The following is a 20,516-nucleotide window of genomic DNA, read 5'->3' as shown; positions in this document are numbered from 1 at the left end:
TCCTACACATCCCCAGTGTGGCTCCCCAATGGTGACCTTTGCCTCTGAATGAATCTCTAGGACCTCGCAGTTCAAGCAGTTGTCTCCAAGTCCAGGAAACCAAATCTGATTGGCCTAGATGACTCAGGTGTCTGCCCCTGGTTTAACTGGGGATTTTTAAGGTAGGGTCATGTTGTTTACAATTGAGATCTTCTTTCCAGTTGAGGGTGAACAGTTTCTCTAGGTAGGAATATGCTTATGGAGGAAATGGTTAGCACCTCCAATGGGCCCTTAGAAATCGCTTAGCGTGATTCTCTCTTTTAGGATCTACCCTGTGAAGAAAGCAAGAACACAAACAAGTGTGACTAAAGCCTGTCAAGGAACTGCCTGGTGGCAGGGCTGGGAATAGAATCAGGCTTCTGGGGCCTCATTAGCTCCAGCTTTCTATTATTCCTTAATTCTCTTAAAGTTCAAAATAGCGTAAGGTCATAGGTAATGGCAAATATATATTTATATGTCAAACATCAAATGGACAGAAAAATGTAGCTGCATGAAGTATATATAACTAAGGGGATGGAATAAATTGAGAATTTCAATGTTCTTGCCCTAAGCTGGTCAGTCCTCCCTAGGCATACGAAGACTCGCCCACCATTCTTGGCACAACCAGAGGTGCTTTTAAGATTGCTAGTTTTGTTGTAGAGCTGGTCTTGAAGAACACATTGTACCTTTGCTTTCAAAGCTGAAGGAATTTAAAACCCATCCACATAACCTTCAGGATTCTTTTGACAGAGCCCTAAGGTTTATGTTATTCATTATTTCAGAAGTGAAAGCCCCACTTCTAATCAAGATCTGTTCCACATTACACGTGGCAACAGAGGCAATGGAAAATATTCGGACCGTTGTGTCCTTGACCCAGGAAAGAAGATTTGAATCAATGTATGTTGAAAAAGTGTATGGAGCTTACAGGTAAGAAGCGTATGTTGTCACTAAGAACCTAGTGCTTCCCTGAGGCTGAATTATTGTCCCCAAAAGATAAAAACTCTGATGCTCCAAACAATGATAGGACTGTAAGGATGACATTTATAATTATCTCACTGAAAATAAGTAGCTTTTTGATGTGACTGGGCCACAAGCTTGGATTTTTGCATCTCTTGTAAAAGCTGAGAGGTGCAGAGGACTGCACAAGTGTTTGCCCACCAGTGTGGGCAACACAAACGACCCATCTGGGGGATTCAGGAGAAACATTCTGTTAGGGAATTGCTCAAACCTTTGTTTTCTTTGGAATGTGTAGACTGAACCTGAACGTGAGACTTGTTATTTGGTTAAAGTATTCCTTTGTTCTCTGGGTGAGGATCAGATCCAACTTACTCTGCAAACAGACACATAGCCTGTTTCACTGGTTTTCACTTGAGTAATTCAAGAAACTCCTAGCGGCGCTATTTGCCACTTGTTTCCAACCATGGCCTGTGTTTATAAATGAATGTATTTTAACACTAACAAAATTGAACACAACTTAGATTAAAAGTTTGTAGTCTAGAACAATAGTTTGAATACTTACAAATTTGGAAAGAGACAGTTGAAATCTCAATGTATTCCATCTCCTTAGTTATATATATACTTCATGCGGCTTCATTTTTCTGTCAGTTGGATGTTTGACATATAAATGTATATGTGCCATTACCTATGACCTTATGGTTTATTTTGAACTTTAAGAGAATTAGGAAGAATAGAAATCTGTAGCTAGTTTTTTATTTGATTATAAAGATTCGATAGCAATGTAAATTGTTTAGTCCTAATAAGTATTATAACACCGTGCTAACGGCATGTAAGTTAAACTATCCAAATCAGAAGTACTTTGAATTTTCCTTCATGGCAAATGTCGTCCTTCTAATCTGAGAGTAAATAAATTATTGGAGGATTTAAAATAAAATATAATAAAGTAGCTATGCGAACAAAGTATAGCATGAGATCTAATTAGAAATGATGCTGAGCAAATTGTATTGGGACTGGTGGGATCTAGTTCGGGGAAAAACTTCTGATGTGTGTCTGTGTAAACCTCAGTGACCGGACTTTTCTGAATCAAACAAGAATTTTGACATAAGAGACTATAACTAATAAAAGAACATAAGATAATATTAAAGAAATCAGATTCAGACAATTCGAACTTTAGTCCTAACTTTGACATCCTCGATATTTTTGGCACGACAATCAAGTTTACATCACAGGAGTTGAATATTTGAGTCATCAGATAAATACTGTGTAATAACAGCGACTATCATTTGAGCAACCACTAAGAGCTGGTACTATGCTAGATATTCATATTGTTTATTTAGTTCTCAAAACAGTCCTGCATCATACTGGCTGTCCCCAGCGTACAAATCAGAAAACCGATGCAGAGGGAGGTAAAGTTACTTACTCAAACTAATATAACTGGAGGCAGAATTTAAACCCAGGTTGACTAGACTTAGAAGCTGTGCTCTTTCCACAACACAGTGTTAAGAGAGGCTGAGGAGATGGTTATGAATATACTGATATGCTTTTCAGGAATTCTGTGTGGAAGGCACGCATCTATGGAATTACTTTTAGTATTTCATGAGCATTTATGTATTTTTCCTATGCTGGTTGTTTTTTATTTGGTGCCTATCTCATTATGAATGGACATATGCATTTCAGAGATGTTATTCTGTAAGTAACTTCAAAGATATTAAGATTATTCTATAATATGGTTTCAATAGGTCTATGCAAAAGTTTGGAGTAGAAAAAACTGATTTGTTCTAAGATGAGGTCAAAGAGTTGAATCCACCACAGAAATCTTATCTTTTCAATATTTCAAGTACAAATTTAATCATACACATGGACTAAAATTAACCAAGCTCATGAAAATGATCATAAACCAGAATTTTAGTAATACGTAGAATTCTAGCTAGTAGGACAGCAAATTTTGTCACTTGTAGAATGTAGGCAGAAATAAATCATAATTAGAAAGTTGCTGGTGGCCATGGGCTCAAAACAGAGGGTTAAATAGCTTGTTATTTATCTGCAAACATAGATGGCCATGGGATGGGACAAGGGGATGGGAAAGCTTGAATGAAGTCTAGCAAAGGCTCTCTCCCCTAACCATTAGGCCTAGGATGACCCTGCCAACACGTGCCTCTTAGCCTCTCCTTTTTTCCATGATTTCCAAGGCTAACCAATGGACTTTCTAATTGATGCAATCCTTTTATCAAAATATGTTAAATATATTCAATTAGGATGCAGTCTAGTCTTGCCAAAAGGAAGCCATTCTTTTTAAGATGGCTTGGCATATTTCTGCTCTGATGGGATGATTTTAAAGCAATAGTAAACAAGCTTTTTTTGAATAGGGTCAAGAAAAGGAAAGAGAAGGTGTTTAAGAACTCTTCTTTTGTTTTCGTCCAATATTAAAATGACCATGAAAATAGTAAATGCAGTTTTTGTATCAGTCAGGATCCCAGCAGGAAACAAATGGCACTGTAAATGGGGTTTGCTAAAGGATCAATTTACAAAGGAGTGAGCAGTACCCAGGGGAGCTGTTAACATCTCAGCAGTTCCCAGCTAGGAACTAGGAAGACTCTGAGCCTAAAGGGAAAGCGGAGGGAAAGATTTTCAGAACGCCCTGTAGGGGTTTTCTGTGGCCTTTGATGGAGTGACACCAATAACACACTAATCCAACAAGAAAAAAGCCAATGAAACAAATACCTTGGCTTCACTCTCCTCCAGCCCTCCCATCCTCTGCTAGCGCCTTTGATTGCCAAACCCCATCAGCAGCCAGAGGAAAGGAAAACCTTTCCAGGCAGTCCATGAAGGTCAGCCTCTCAGGCATGGAGTACGATGGCACAAGATAGAGGCAGGTAGAGAGTAGAAAGTGGTTTGGAGGGACAAATGGAAATATCCAGTTCTGGGAATTACAACTTAGAGTACTTCTGTTGTCTAGAAAAATATCACTGAGAAAACTCGCCCTGCTTTTTTTATTGTTTTGTTTTTACTATTGAAATGTTAAATTCTGGATAACTGGAAGATAGCTTTTTAATCTTTCATGTTAAAGCTAGATTGCAGGCTGTACAGGAAAGCTAGGCAGCTACATGTGGGTTATTCATCACTATTTTAAAATTTAAATTTTGGTAACTAACCTTATCAAGTATTTAAGGCAGAACTCTACTATACCCACCATTCCCGCCCCCATGTACTTAAAGCACATTTTAATATCTTAGATCTAGAAGTTTGGGAGATGAAAATTTTAAGTTCTCCATTATTATTAGGGATTTTCCTACCTTCCCCTTTCTCTGGGGCGCTCTGGTACTAGAAGTAAATAGCTTTGTGGAGATGTTGATCTCAGAATCTTTAGCCCTTCCTAAAACTTGTAATCCATATCCATTCTTTAAAGAACATATAATTGGAAAATAGACCTTTAGCTTAGGACAATTGTTTTTTTAGGGTAGCGTCAATAGTTATTTCAATTGTAAGAGAAAAGCTATTTGTGGTAAAGGCTTATTTTCCCTAATAAAAATTCTTTAAGTATGGTGATTATTATTATGTTGGTGCAGGAGTGTAGAAGAAACCACAAACCAGAAGTCAGAGCCATGGATTCAGTAGGAAACCTCATTCCTTGTCTGGTACTGATCACACCCCTTAAGCGCTCGGTGCTTCAGTTCCCTCAACTCTGAAAAGGGCATAACTAGTTTCTAAAATTATTCAGATTCAGTTATAAGTCATTTCCTGAAAGAGAAGACCTTTGGAAAGTTACATTAACTCTAGGAAATTAGGGGCTCCTAAGGGAAGCCGGAAACAGGAGAGAAAAAGTCATCCCTCAGGTGGTGGATCCTGCCTCTCCTCTATATCTCCTTAGTTCCTAGAATTTCATGGAAATATGGGTGGGTGGTGGGAGGAGGATGACTAAGGGGGTAAAAAGGTCGATATTGGTAAGCAGTATGCCTTTACACTTTCAAACATCCTGGAGCTACTTATGTAAGCTAATTTTTTGATTCCTCTGTGCAGGGTGTTTTCAGCAGTTGTGTTGGGCACAGTGGCTCTAGGACATGCTAGTTCCTTTGCTCCAGACTATGCTAAAGCCAAGCTGTCTTCAGCTTACTTATTCATGCTGTTTGAAAGACAACCTTTGATTGACAGCTATAGTGAAGAAGGCCTGAGCCCTGTGAGTTCTCTGCTTCTTGATGAGTGCTTGGTTAATTTGTTCCTAAAGGTTTGCTGTCTGCCAGACTGTAACTACAGGCTAAATTTATAGTGATTACACCAACATTTATTTAGCTTATTTTGTGATATTTACAGGGCTAATATTTGGCCAACTTTCCCGGTATTTTAAAATTTCATAGGGGCTTTTAAGGATTCTGAAGTTTAGCACATAAAAAGTAAAGAAAAAAAAAATAGTCCAGATGTACTGGATCAGAATAATTTCTATGAAAATTGTTAGTTATTTCTCTATAAAGGTATATGCATATAGTTCTGTATGTAAATGCAATTAGTAATTTGACTCTAATCACATTTTGTAAAGACTGAGTTACAATTGGTAAGAAGCCCTCCTTAATCGCAGTAGGAGTGATAATCCTCCATGACCTCCATAGTTAACTCAGACTTAGATCTGAGTGTTCTTTGCATGACACAAGCTGCTGCACATTTTAATACACGAGAGGCAGTGTGGGTAAAGAGATGGAGACCTACGCAATCTTTCTTGGATTTTACTAGGTATTTTGTGTTCTGAGAAAATTGCTGTGCACAGTGAGTGAGATAAAGAGGTTACTGTGCACTGAGATCATAGATAGAAACTGCTGTTAAATTCCCAGCCTTGGAGACTTTGGCCACTGGCTTGGCTCCAGCCTCAGAATCATCATTGGGAAAGCTAAATAGTTGTCTTAAATGAACTAGAAATCAAGTTTAGATAATTCTCTGTAATATGACTTTATCTCCCATCTTCATGTTATATAAACAAGAATTTGCTATCAATATTAACTGGTGCCAGTACTGTACTGAATATGAATTTTATGGTTCTCCACTAGAGTCTTTGGTAAACTCTCCTTGAAATAACACTTTTCATTCCAATAATTATCAGACCAATCCTAATAGCAACATTAAAAGAAGTTTTTCTTTAGGATAAATTTGAAGGAAAGGTGACCTTTAATGAAGTCATGTTCAACTATCCCGCCTGGTCCAATGAGCCAGCGCTTCAGGGGCTGAGCATTGAGGTGAAGAAGGGCCAGACGCTCGCCCTCGTGGGCAGCAGCGGCTGTGGGAAGAGCACAGTGGTCCAGCTCCTTGAGTGGTTCTACGACCCCATGGCTGGAACAGTGGTGAGCACACTTTCTTAAATTAGTAATCTGATTTGAGGCTGTATTTTAAGTGGCTAAACTAATATTTCCGTAATGGAAAAAATTGGACAAGTAAAGACCTATAATCCTGTTTGATACAATGACCACATGCTATAAACCCCAAACGGGCAGCCATAGTCAGACAAATATATGAGGACAATAGGGTAGAAGATCTGGAATTTAGTGTAATTCAGAAAATACTGAATATGAAGTTGACCTCTACCCAGCCATGAGCCTTTTGAGCCAGACTAATCCTCTTAAGTAAACACTCACTTCCTGATTTGTAAAGGTAAGCTGCAAACTTCTGCCAGAACTCTGAGTAGACTCCCAGGAGAGGCTAGTGCCTGCTTATTCCTGCCCCACCTCTGCTTTGCCTTATCTCTCTAATCCTGGACTCTAGACTGTCTGACTTTGACTTTGACCTCGCCTACAGCCCTTTTCATATTTGACTTTTGTCATTGACTTTCTGATATCTAGCCCCTTGCTCTCCTCCATGAGGGGAGCCTTAGCTCTTACTGATAATGCCAGCATCTCCCATTAGCTTGGGATGGCACCCGCTGACCTAGCCCTTGGGAGCCCACTCCCATATGGACAGTCAGCACAGCATTACACCTTGTTTATTGTTTCTTTTTGGGAAATCTTATGCTTCCACTATTACAATTACTCTGCAGGTATGAATACAGGCAAACCAGCTTAACAACCATCTGTAGGTATGCTGTGCTAACACCATGGTGGGAATTTATTTATTTATTGAGACGTCAAGACTACTTGGACTTGTCTCTGTTCCTTCGCCTGTGACCTTTACCTTGCAGGAAGCTGCATTCTTAGTTACTTAATCCTCTAGAAGCATCATGCCTCCTGCTTATAGCAAATAAAAAATAATCAAAACCGCCAACAACAAAACCATTCTCCCAAACACACTGCCCTTTGAGCTTGTTCATTTTCCATTGAACTCGTGTCCTTAGTGCTGTGAAAAAGAGAAATGGGAGAAGTGGAAGGCTGGTCATTCTCAGGGGAAAGAGAGGTAGAGGTAGGACAGGAGGTAACCAACTTGCAGATCTGGGGCATGCTACTGCTCTGCTGTTTTTTCTGGTATTCCTGGAGGAGGGGGGAATAAAGTCAAGTCGAATGATTGGAATCGTTCAGGGGACAGCAGATATGAGTAGGACACCTAATGGCAGACCTCTTTACAGCAGAGGATGCTGGTACACTTGCCTGGTGGGGAGCAGATAAGAACAAGGAGAGGATTGTGGAAAGACAGGGCCAAACATGCTACCATTTTGCCAGTTAGACCAAAATAGGGATGGCCTAATCACCTCTGAAATCATTTTGTTGGCTCTCTTGGCTTCCAACTCTCTAAGTTCTGTGAGGCTCAGTATTTCACAAACTGCTGATGCCTACATGCAACAATCCTCCGAGTGGTTAATCTGGTAACTTACTGTTTAGTTATTTTTTTTCTTTTTAAGCCCTTCTTATAGTTTGTGGACTTTGATTTTCAGCTCCTAGATGGTCAAGAAGCAAAGAAATTCAATGTCCAGTGGCTCAGAGCCCGGCTTGGAATTGTGTCCCAGGAGCCCATCCTGTTTGACTACAGCATTGCTGAGAATATTGCTTAGGGAGGCAACAGCTGGGTTGTATCACAGGACGAAATTGTGAGTGCAGCCAAAGCAGCCAACGTATGTCCTTTCATTGAGACCTTACCCCACGTAAGTTAAGTGGTAACTTCCTAAGATGAAATCAGAATCAACTACAGTTTTCCTTCTCAGAGCAGTTCCCAAAGTTATACTCCAACAAAGTCTTGTAGCAGAATTTGTCTATTTACTATCACTGTGACCTTGGGCAAGACACTGAACTTCATTACCGAGTTTCCTTATTGGTAAATGGGAATATTAGTTGTCATGTCTACCTCATACAAATGTAGTAAGAAGCAAATGAGTTGATATTAAGTCAAAGCACTGTATCTCAGGTGGCAAACTGGTGACTGTGGGCTGCATTCAGACTGCAGTCATATTTGGTTTATCCCTTATGGTACTTTCTTTAAGTATTTTGAGACACTTATAGGTTCAAATGCAGTTGTAAGGAATGCAGAGATCTTATATACCCTTTTACCTAGTTTCCTTCAATGACATCTTGCAAAACCATAATATAATATCACAACCATGATATTGACCTTGATACAGTGCACTGATCTTATTCCGACTTCCCCACTCTTGTATGCATTTGTATGTGTGTATTTAGTTCTACGCAATTTTATTGCATGTGTAGACTCACGTAGCCACTACCAAAGATACAGATCATTTCCGTCACCACAAAAATCCCTTATGTTGCTCCTTTATAACCACACACCCCTCCTTCCCGCCCCCATGCCCCCCAACCTCTGACAACCACAGACTGTTCTCCATTTCTGTAATTTTCTACTTTAAGAATGTTATATAAACATACATACACTATACAACCTTTTGAGATTAGCTTTTTCACTCAGCATAATTCCCTGAAGTTGCGTGTATCTAGAGTTCATTCCTTTTTATTGCTGAGTAGTATTCCACGGTATGGCTGTACCACAGTTTAACCATTCATTGGATGAAGCCTATCTAGGTTGTTTCTAGTTTTTGGCTATTAAGAATAAAGCTGGTATAAATATTTTTCAGTACAGGTTTTAGTGTGAATCTAATTTTGTTTCTCTGGCATAAACACCCAGGAGTGCAATTGCTAAGCCATATGGTAACTGCATGTCTAATTTTACAAGAAACTGCAAAACTGTTTTCCAGAGTGGTTGTGCCATTTTACATTCCCACTAGCAAGCATGAGAGATAGTTTTTCTGAATCTTTGTCGGAATTTGCTGTTGTCACTATTTTTTCCATTCTGATAGGTGTGTAGTGGTATCTCATTGTGGTTTAATTTGCATTTCCTAATGGCAAATGAGGTTGAATATCTTTTTATTTACTTATTTGCCATCTATAGCTCCTCTTTGATGAAACGTCTCTTCATTTTGCCCCTTTTCTAATTGGATTTTATTTTTTTAACTGTTGAGTATTGACAGACTTTTATATATTCTAGCTATTAGTCCTTTGTCAAATATGTAGTTTGCAAATATTTCCTCCCAGTCTGCAGTATTGACAGACTTTTACATATTCTAGTTATTAGTCCTTTGTCAGATATGTAGCTTGCAAACATTTCCTTTTCCATTCTTTTAACAGGGTCTTTCGCAGAGCTAAAGAATTTTGATGAGGTCCAATTCATCAATTTTCCTTCTACAGATTGTGCTTTTGGTGTCAAGTCTAAGAACTCTTTATCTAGCCCTAGATCCTGAAGATTTTTTACATTTTACGTTTAAGTCCGTGCTCCATTTTTAGATAATTTTGGCATAAGGTTTTCTTTAATGTTTCATTTTATTCCTTTGGAGAGAACATGTACTCTCCAGTTTCCATGGTCCCCAACACTCCCTATTACCTCATTATAGCTGCTCTGACTGTAGCCAAGTGCAGCGAAGTCAATATGGATTTGAAAAATATCCAAGGTAAGAGTTCAATGAAAACAGTTTTCTCCAGTGACTGGTGAACATGAGTAGTCCCGAAAAGATGACTTGAGATCCCTAAAACTGACGGCAGGGATCATTCATCTTGTGGCACTCATCTAAGTTCTGAGGTGCTACTGGATTAAAGTGAAGTAGAGCTTCATTATCTTTACTGTTATATTCTGCTATAATTAGAAATCACACTCACTCACAAATAAAACTTAAAACCCTCATGTTAGCCTTACCACCCCTTAACACATAAGTCATTGACTGCAAACAAATATTGGATTTGACTGTGAGTAAAAAAAACTGTAAAGCTTCAGCTTTCAACTTACATTGGACTTGAGGATATTAATTCACATGACGTACGTTGAATTCAGTTCACTGCAAACTGAACCAAATTAATTTATGCCTTTATTCATTCTATCCTTTTCCGGCTTAGAGTGTTCTCTCAATGTCCATTTCCCAACTTCTCTACAAAGGTATCCTTCCTTCATGTATTTCCCCTACTTCTCTCCCCTCTTACCACCACAATTTCTATTTCCCTCTTCTGATCTTTCACAGCATGTTATGTTTACTACTCATTTGGTACTTACTTGACCTTTATTGAGTGCTGTATATTTTTCTCTTTAGATTATAAATTCCTTCAGGGTAGGAACGAAGCCGAATTTATTTTTATACTTCTCACACTTCTTGGCATAACAGGTACTCAGTAAATATTTAAGTGAATGAATGAGTTTAAAAGAGAATAAACTAGGCTCCATGTAGGTCATATGAATATTTCAAATTAAAAATTTTTTAAAACCTTGAAAACATTAACATTTAACCTTTTTAGGACTCCAATGACAGCAGACCAACTGATAGTATGATAATGGTAGGAATTTGAGAATTTGTTGTAAAATACCATTAAGAAGTAAAGGCACTAGTTTTCCAGTTGGATTTTGAAAATGAACATTCTGTTAAATGCAAATAACATTATAACATTAAATGGACAACTACCTAGTTGTTATGGAAGCTTTGTTGATTCTAAATGTTTTTTTCCTTATAAGCAGAACTGTCAAATGTTTAGAAATAAAAGTTTATCAACATACCATCAATAATCTTTCTGGGTTAGAATTTTATTAACTTTATTAGTGGCTACCTCGCAGAAATATGAAACAAGAGTGGGAGATAAAGGGACTCAGCTCTGAGGAGGTCAAAAACAGAGGATTGCTATTGCCCGAGCCCTCATCAGACAACCTCAGATCCTCCTGTTGAATGAAGCTACATCAGCTCTGGATACTGAAAGTGAAAAGGTGTGGCCTCCGAACTCATGTCCCATTTAATTTGTAAAACAGCAGTCTTTTGTGCTGGCAACCATGAAAAAAATGATGTCAACACAGGAAAAAAAGGTAAACAGAAATTTAGACAGTGGTTATTTTGAGGTAGAATATTTTATTTTGTTCCTTTCACTATTTTCTGAATTTTCTAAAATGACCACATACTACCTTTATAAACACAAAAAAAGTAAAGCATTCAAAAGAAAAAAAGCTGTATAAGTCACATTTTCAGCACAATAATGGAAAAGCTGGAAAATAATAACAGGGAAGTAGTTAAGTAAAATATCATATTGTGACTAGTTAGAAATCAAATAATTGTAAAGATTATTTATAGTGTGAGAATCCATTTTTATTATAATTAAAAAAGATAACTATAGGTAATAGCGATTATGTAAATACATGCATAAAGCCAAAGCTTCAAAGAGATGAGAAAAGAAATAAAAGGTAAATTTTTTTGCTTGGATAGTAAAATTTTTAAATTTCCTTTAATGTTAAAACTCATTTATACAATTTTTAAGATAAGGCTTCTGTTCTGATTTATCAATAGATAGTCCAAGAAGCCCTAAACAAAGCCAGAGAGGACCGCACCTGCATCGTGGTCACTCACCGTCTGTCCACCATCCAGAACGCACACTTAGTAGTGTTTCAGAATGGCAGAGTCAAGGAGCATGGCACACACCAACAGCTGCTGGCACAAAAAGGCATCTATTTTTCTATGGTCAGCGTCCAGCTGGGGTCACAGAACTTGTGAACTCTTGTTGTAGTATATTCCAAAAATAAATTCAAATCATTCTACAGCTTTTTCTGCCTTATAAAAGAAGTTTATAAGTCATCATAAATATAGGCATATATTATTCCAGATCAATTTAGAACATCCAATATGTTCTAAATCCAATATGTTTCATATGACAGCATTTGAAATTTAGGAGTTACAAGTGACACCTGTCTTGATGAAGAATGAAAATAACCTAGCTCTTCCTGAGTTATCAGAAACATACAGAAGAGAAGAAGAAAGTTCAGGTATTTAAGCAGTAGAATTAATAGAAGTCGCAGACATAAGGAAAGTTCTTATGGTCCTGAATAGTTGTGTAGATAACAGGATGGTTTGGGAACAATTTTCCCAAGAACAAAGGAAAAGTAAATTGTTCAAAAGTCTGCTCTTTCCCTTAGTAAGTTTCCAAATTTATTCTATTGGAGAAGTGAAGTATTTTAAAATGAATATATTCCCAGCTTTAACATCAAAGTCCAAGAGTAAATGCAATTGTCCTTAGATAAGCTATGAAGGCACACATCTGTTCCATAAGGCAAGAAAGCAGCACACCATCAAGTATTACTTTTAAAAAATGTTTAAAATTTCTTAGTAAAAGTTGCACATATTATCTTAGTGCAACTTGAAATACTGGAAATATCAACAATAAAATGCTGAGTTTCTATAACAACTGTATTTTTACTGGTAATTCTAATTTTCCCAGGTATTAATCCACTTCTCCTACAAGAGGGAAGTATGTTTAGACAGAGAACAAAAAAGTATTCCAGGCAACCTTTGGAAGTTAACCACACTGAAATGTTTTTTCTATAATTTTCCATTTGTTTTCTCCATAATCTACTGCAGCAATATAAATTGTCATTGCTGTGACAGGTTGTTTAGGTAGTAAACTATCCATAACAACTTCTTCTATCTGTAATAAACCAGACATTACTAGAGAATTTTTCAAATGTGACCGTGTGTATCAGTGGACTGAATTCCAGATTAACCAAAAGAAGAGTAGGGCAAGGGGTACATTACCACGGTGACTCAAAGTGAACAGAATTCAACCTACTCTTGTTTAATTATTCCAAAAGCTGCCTGATAAGGACCATGGGACTTCTGCCTCTGGAAATTCTGACTCAGTTCCTCTGGGTTGAGGGCCAGGAATATCTTTGTAAAAAGCATTCCGGGTGATTTTTAACTTCAGGTAGGTTAGGGAAACGTGTGGAAGCATGAATGAGAAGAGATTTCTCTGCAGAAGGTGATCAGCTTTTAAAATATCCAAGTCTTTAGACATTATTTAAGAACAACCAACCAAATAATTCTAAAGGCCCTGCTTATCTACTCTACAAAATTGTACAAGTGAGGAAAAAGGTCCATAGTTCAGATTTCATCTTCCTATTAGGATATATCAAATGCCATACTCCGAATGTTTTCACAAAGAAATAATGATAAATAAATCAGTCTTATCAAATTCAGAACATGATCATGTAAAGAAAAAAGGGACGTATACAACCAGTACACTAAATGGACTATAATCTTTATGTGGTAGATTGCTACAAAAATGGCCCCAATAAGTCATGCCCTCTTGTACCCACTCATTTACATTTACAAAATGACTCTACTGTTCCTCTTATCAAAAGATGAGACTTTCCCCCTTCTCCTTGAATCTGGACTGTTCTCATAACTTGTTTTAACCAATAAAAGGCAAAAGAAGTGACATCATGTGACTTCAGAGGCTAGGCCTCAAGAGACCTTGCAACTGCCACCTTTCCCTCTTGGAACATTCCTACTGCCAAGTATGAAAGTCCAAGCTAGAAAACTGAATGATCAAAGACCACATGGAGAGAGAGTCCCAGCCACCAAGTCCTCAGACAGTGGGTGAGGCCATCTTAGACTTTCCAGCCTCAGTCTGGTGACTGCAGCTGCATAAAATAACTCAGGCAAGACCAGCAGAAGAACCATCCGGCTGGGCACAATCAACTGACACAATCACAGGAAGTTATAAATTGTCGTAAGATGGTAAGTTTTGGGCGGTTTACTACACAACAATACATAACTCAGATCAGCAAGTATAAGATCAAACTGGAAGGAATCACTTATTCAAACACAAAACAAGAAGCTATATGATTGAGAGTTTTATTTTCCAGAGAAAGAAACTACAAAATTGAACAAAAAGGAGAAAAAAACTGTAAAATCCTGAGAATCTGATTCAACATTTAATCCTTTTAAAGTCATAACTCAACTAATTTTAAATGTAAGTGCTCTACTTTTATATTCACAAAACTAATTATAACAACATACTGTAATGAATTTTGTTAGGTTGTATGTGTGTGTCAGAGGATGTAAACCTCCTTCCTACAATCTAATTCTTCTGTCTGGCCAATAGAAACCATTTTTTAAAGATCATCATTAAATTGTAGTGGTCTTTCCCATCAAACATAGTAGGCTTGTATCCCTGTGGTGAATGTGGAAGGCACTGATTTCAGGGAAATTAGTGTCCAGTCATGTATTTCATACCCTTTGGCAACTATAAAATGTTAAAGTGCTTGGGAAGATAAGACTCTACAATGATGTTCAGAGAGAGGATTTATAACCTGTTCAGATACCAACAAAAATATTTAAAAGTTAGAGCAAGACTTGCATTATTAAAATTTGTAGATTTGCATTGTTGAGGCTTATCTTAAATATTGCATAGTTCTATATTCACTATATCATAATTTGCATTGCTGCAGCATCAGAGGAAGCTTAAAAATATTTCTACTTTCTACGTCAGAATAAATTTAGAGAGCGTGACTCTACTAATTTCTTCATTTAACAAGTTTCCTTTAAGTCAACATTTCTTCGTATCTCACAGTACCAACCCACTCCCAGCACCCAGTTTAATAATATATTTTGGTAAGTGCTTAATAAATGATTAGTCTCTAAAGATGAGCGGTGTTCATCAGCTGAATCATATCATGGAAAGCATGAAAAATCTGCTCAATTAGCTTTTCTGCATCAGTCTCTGGACATGATTTCCAAGCTGTACAGGCCACAACAAACCTGTGAAGCACAAATAATAAATGATTAAATACTACGCAAAAATCCTAACACAAAAAAGCTCCAAATGATAATGGTGAATACAGCTATGACCTTTATTCCATCGGGTTATTCATATATGAAATATGAATTCTTGCTGACATTAGGTAAATGTAACCTGACACAACTGAAGATAAAGCCATATTTATACATAATACTAAGAACACCTCATTTACTATGTGTCTAGTGACTAAGGATAAAAGGGAACAAAAAATTAGCCAGAGCTCAAGAGTGCTCTGGAGTAAGGTCTTTATTACGTTAAAAAAACAAACCCACCTCTTCCTAAAAATGATGTTCCTGATGTGCCCTAAATGGAGTGAGTTGGAATATGGATTCATGCAACTGTTTGCAATGAAACTGGAACTATTTTTAAAGAAGAATATAACATTTGAAGAGAGTAATAAATAAATAAATAAATAAAAGGGAAAGAAGGATAAGAGAAAAGTTGTTTCTAGAAAAGCCAGAGAGAAATTCTGTTGGGACTAAGTCATGTCTCCATCATCTCCTTCTAGAATCTCTTGATGAAGAAATCCCCTATCTGACAAGCGATAAAAGTGGCCCCGGGAAGCAGAGCAAAATAGGAAAGAAGAGAGAAAAGGGGAGAAGCCCGGCTTCTGGTGGGCTCAGAGCAGAAAGTGAGACACTCTTGGAATCAGCCTTCCCCTCTCCAGACACTCACATTTTCTATGGCAAAACATGCATTAAACTCAAAATCAGAATGTTGTGCAATGTAAAGCTTGTGGACAACCAGGCAATTTTCACATCACTAAAAAAGACAGTAAATTAAAACTTCAACGTGTACTTTAAGCAGAATGAAATGAAAACATGCTCTGGATCAGTATATAACGATGACACTAATGTTTGAGTGGATTATATTTACTAAAAGATATACAGGAACCTACAGGAAGTCTTGGCTTGTTTTCACCTAGCGATTCATTATCACTAGTCATTTTCCACCTACACTGTTCATATAATTCTCAAATATTCAGTGAGATATATTTACTCTAAATGTATTTCTTTGCAAAAATGAACGATTCTTATTCAAGTATTAAAAAATTTTAAAATTCACTTACCTTTCTAAATTATAAAAAGAAATAACCTCTCCTACATGTACAATTCATAAAAGAATCTACACAGATGCCAATAAACAAAGAAAAAAATGTTTTCCTTTATAAGGAATTCAAATATGTTATTTTTGCCTATAAAATTAGTAAAGAATATTTTATAATGCCTAGAGTTGGAAATGATGTGATAAAATGAGGAAGGATATATTATAATATTGCACATTATTTGTAATGATGAAAAACTGGAAATAGTAGGAAAGTAGTTAGATAAGTTATGGAAACCTCTAAGACTAGACATTCTTCAACTATTAAAATATCTCAAAGCATATTTGATGGCATCGGGAATTACTTGAAATAATATTAAGTCAGACAGAAATTCACAAAAAGTCAGACAATTTTCTAGTTTAACAATGAATGAAAAAAATCCCTTCCAGATAATTTCCATGTATTTTATTTGAAAACTGTTTTGGGTGTACTCACAGTAATGACGCATAAATGGACACCTCTAGCCCTGAGCTCTTTTCTGAGCTCAATACTCATATATTCAACTGCCTACTGACATATCCTCTTGTATATAAATATAAACATCATAAATTCTTGTATTAGCAGAAATCTCCAAGTCAATATGTACAAAACAAAATTCTTGATTCTACCCTTACATGCCCTCAAACCTACTTCTCCCCTAATTTTCACTGCCACCATCAAAATTAGCAATCCATCAATCAGTAAGTCCTAGTGGTTTCTACCTCCAAAATATATCTCAAATCCCTCCACTTTTCTTCACCTTAATTATCAACTGCTTTGTTAAACTTATCATCCTTGCTTCCTGACTGACTTCCCTCTCATTCTTACCCATATTACTGTCCACCTAATTTATATTCCATATAACAGCCAATAGCTCTCTTTACATGTTAATAAAACATGTAACTTTCATGCTTAAACCTAGTAAAATGCTTCCCATTATTCTTAGGAGAAAATCCAAATTCTTTACCATGTTACAAGGCCCTACATCAACTGAACACCCCAAACAACTCTGTGATTCCAAGGCGTATTATTTTTAAAGCTCTCCAGGTGATTATAATGTGCACTCGGGGTTGAGAACATCAAGATTTAGCTCCTGTCTACCCCTCTTCAACCCCTTCTTCTACCACCCTCCCACTCAATTGCTAATTTATAGCCATACTTCCTCTTTCCATTCTTTGTAAATGCCAGGCTCTTTCCTATACCATGACCTGTATACTAATATTCAACAACAAAGTTGTAAAAACATTCACTGAGTGCAACATATTTACAAGGCATTGTTAACAGAGCTGGGGATACCAGAAACAAATCAAAGACCCTGTTCTTGTGGGCTTATATTCTAGGAAGGGAAGACAGATAACATACAAATAAATGTATATACATATTGGGTAGTTAGAAGTGTTATAAAGAAAGTGTAGCAGGTGTGTGCCGAAAAGGGGGAGAAGTGCTATTTTAGATGGTCAAAGAAGGCCTCTCAGATAAGAGCAAATTTTTAACAAATATCTGTATGAAGTTAAGGGAGTGATCCTTGCATATATTTCAAGGAAGAAGGTACTAGGCAGAGGAATCATAACTGTGAATGCCATGAGGAGGGAGCTTGCTTAGTATGTTCAAGGTACAAGAAGGCCAGTGTGACTGGACTAGAGTGAAACAGTAGGAGAGCTGTAGAAGACAAGGTCAGAGACGTAACTGAGAGCTAGGTCATGTAGGGTCTCACAGGAGGACCCTGGATTTTACTGTGAGGGAAATGAGAAGCCCTTGGAGGATTTTGAGTACAAGAATGATATGACTTGAGTTACATTTTTAAAAGTACTATCAGGGGCTGCCGTGTAGAGGATGGTCTGTAGGGGAGGAAAGGTGGAAGCAAGATGACTACATAGGAACCCGTTGCAATAACCTAAGTGGGAGAAGACGACAGCTTAGCTTGGGTGGTAGCATTGGGGATAGTAAGCAGTGATCAGATTCTGGAAAGCTGTTTTCTTGGCATTCATATGATTAATTCCTTCTCATCCTTAACATCTCAGCTTAGTTGTCACTCCTCGGAGACCTTCCCTGACCACACTATATAAAGCAGTGCTCCATCTTCCTGCCAACTGTCTCTATTACCACATCAACTTGCTTATTTCCTCCATAGCATTCATCACGATTTGAAGTTATCTTGCTTATTTGTTGGCTTTTGTCTCTCTTTCCAAAGTAGAAAAGAAAATCTATAAGATGGGGGATCTTGTCTGTCTTGTGTCCTTAGCACCTATAACAATACCTGGCACACTACACGTTCTCACTAAATATTTTCTGAATGAATGAATGGAAGCTCTGTCCCAGGATCATTAAAGACATATTTTTCTAAAGTCAGAGAGCCGAGGTATATCTGGCTTGAACTCTTATTACTGCATGCAACAGAGGATCCACTACTTGTCAGGGAATATGTTAGAATGCTTACTTATTCTCTGTGTCTGGTGACCTCTGACATTTTATTATGAAAAAGGATAAGATCTATGTTTAACTTTTGTCATTCAACCTTTAATTTGCACATTAATGTACACAAACTGAATACTATGGGAATACATAACATAAGGACTCAGATGCCAAGAAATACAAGCACCACTGATATAACAGACCATGCACAAATCACACCTGACACGGGGGCAGATGATAAAGTTTAAAAAAAATAAAATGGCTGTAAACTCTTTAAAGAAGAAAAAGCATAAAAACAATATCTTACAAACTGAAATATGCCGTAATATTATCATTCGAATTTTTCCCATTCCATGTGATGTGCCTCCAATCCTGCTCTCTTCTTGTTCACATAGTGCTAAATGTGGCGACACCATTTTGTTATAAAGCCTCCCATGCTTTGAAAGACCCCAATAAAGAGACTTCCAGACTATGTGAATGAGGACCTTCCAAGCCTTTCTATCAATTCCACATCACCTTGTTCTCCACCTCTCTTTTTCCTACCAGGTTTTAACATTTTCTTTCTCATTCTTTCCACAAACATAAGTCAAACCTCATACAACTGAAATGAAATGCATCTGAATTGGTAAAACATTCTTTTTTTGAATATAAATTAATTTATTTAGTCTCTTATCTTACTCTTATTAGTACTGTCTATGACTGTGTGAACCACCACATATTTACAAGGCAGTGAAATTTTATCTGAACCTACCATAAAATACTTCGGATGGAACAAATATGTTAATATGTGCACTGATTTTTGAGGATGATGACATGATCACTGAGTCAACCTTAAACAGTGTTCTGCACAAAATGGCTAAAGGACTAAGATGACAAGTGTCTCGAAAGCAGGACAGAGAAACATAAATATACATCAAATGCCTAAGTAGTAAAAATAATTACCTATGCAGCAAGTGACATCACAACACAGAATCATAGTGTAGGAAAGACAATCAAACAACAAATGCTAGCTTTCTTACTCTATAGCACAGTAAGAAGAATAGGAGCAGCCTCACCTGTTGTCTCTGATGTGGTAGAAAAATCCATAGCCATTGTGCACCATGGGAGCCACCACTCCCTGGATTCTGAAGTAACCAATCAGGCTTGTTGAGAGGACAAAGTTTCCACCTCCTCCACTGTGTGGCATAAAGAAAGAATATTTTACTGGGCTTGCAGAAGCTTCTATTGCTTCTGAAGAACTTTTAACATTCAGTAAAAAAACAAACTGCTTGATGAAGTTATAAAACACTCCACTATATCACCTTTTGGAGAAAACTGGGTCCGTAAAGAGTTCTGGAATTGGGAGACCTTCCTCTTTTGCTATGAGTGAAAGACCTAAAAGATGACGGTCAAATCCTGCAATGAAACCCCACATCTGAAGTCAGAAAAAATTTTTCAACGTAAGAGGTTTTTTTAAAAAAGTTAGAATAATTCTAATATAAGTACCTTTTCCAGTTGAACAATCTTTCATCATTTTATTATGCTTTGCAAAAGCCTGTAACATCTTTTGCTGCCGCTCAAGGAGCTATGTTAAAAATCAAGAGACACTTCAATAACAAACTGCACAGAAAGCAAACAAAAGACCCCTGAGCTCAGTGTAATTAGGAGTTGGGTGATTTGGGAGAGAAAAAGAAGATTTCTAAGACCTTGAGACACACGCTTCTGTGTCTTTCCCTTACTTCTAGTATTGTGTTTTCCTTCCTGTATGTCCTGCATCTTGATTATTTCTTTCTCAGAATAGGAAAATAGGAAGTTCCAGCACTGAAGCGACATTAACAAGTATAAAGACAGCAGCAACTAGAATTTCAAAACTAAAGCATAGTTGTACAAAAATGATAATGAAGCCGTTCCTTGAAATTAAAACAAATTAACAGATACATATGATATACAGAACTATGTCTATCAAAACTAAAGGAGCCCATGCAATACCAAAATAGCAGGGGGAAGGAACTACCCTGTTGTCTAAATGCTTCAAAAAAAAAGTATAAAACAAAACT

General features: G+C 37.1%; 2 protein-coding genes across 15 annotated transcripts in view; one reads left to right on the top strand and one right to left on the bottom strand.

The window, feature by feature from the left end:
* Positions 1-12,731, top strand: part of ABCB4 (ATP binding cassette subfamily B member 4) — a 72,543-nt gene extending 59,812 nt beyond the window's left edge. Inside the window, 7 exon segments of the mRNA XM_070517148.1 lie at positions 827-945; positions 2,524-2,664; positions 4,993-5,149; positions 6,102-6,299; positions 7,796-8,023; positions 10,981-11,127; positions 11,699-12,731. Of these exon segments, the coding sequence (XP_070373249.1) occupies positions 827-945; positions 2,524-2,664; positions 4,993-5,149; positions 6,102-6,299; positions 7,796-8,023; positions 10,981-11,127; positions 11,699-11,902 (1,194 nt within the window). The 3' untranslated portion in view covers positions 11,903-12,731.
* Positions 12,732-14,022: 1,291 nt separating this feature from the next.
* The window catches only part of CROT (carnitine O-octanoyltransferase), a 54,363-nt gene continuing 47,869 nt past the window's right edge, over positions 14,023-20,516 (bottom strand). For 11 of the 14 annotated variants that reach the window (XM_070507615.1, XM_070507669.1, XM_070507656.1 and 8 more), the window contains 4 exons: positions 19,966-20,044; positions 19,782-19,875; positions 19,536-19,655; positions 14,023-14,944 (listed from right to left, as the gene is read on the bottom strand). In XM_070507615.1, coding sequence (XP_070363716.1) covers positions 14,824-14,944; positions 19,536-19,655; positions 19,782-19,875; positions 19,966-20,044 — 414 coding nt within the window. In that variant the 3' untranslated portion in view covers positions 14,023-14,823. The remainder of the gene's footprint in view (positions 14,945-19,535; positions 19,656-19,781; positions 19,876-19,965; positions 20,045-20,516) is intronic. The other 3 variants (XM_070507651.1, XM_070507643.1, XM_070507636.1) reach the window with 1 other exon arrangement.

This window comes from Equus asinus, chromosome 1, assembly GCF_041296235.1.
Source record: "Equus asinus isolate D_3611 breed Donkey chromosome 1, EquAss-T2T_v2, whole genome shotgun sequence".
NCBI lineage: Eukaryota > Metazoa > Chordata > Mammalia > Perissodactyla > Equidae > Equus > Equus asinus.
Note: the sequence above shows the minus strand (reverse complement) of the source record. Positions and strands in the feature narration are given on the sequence as shown.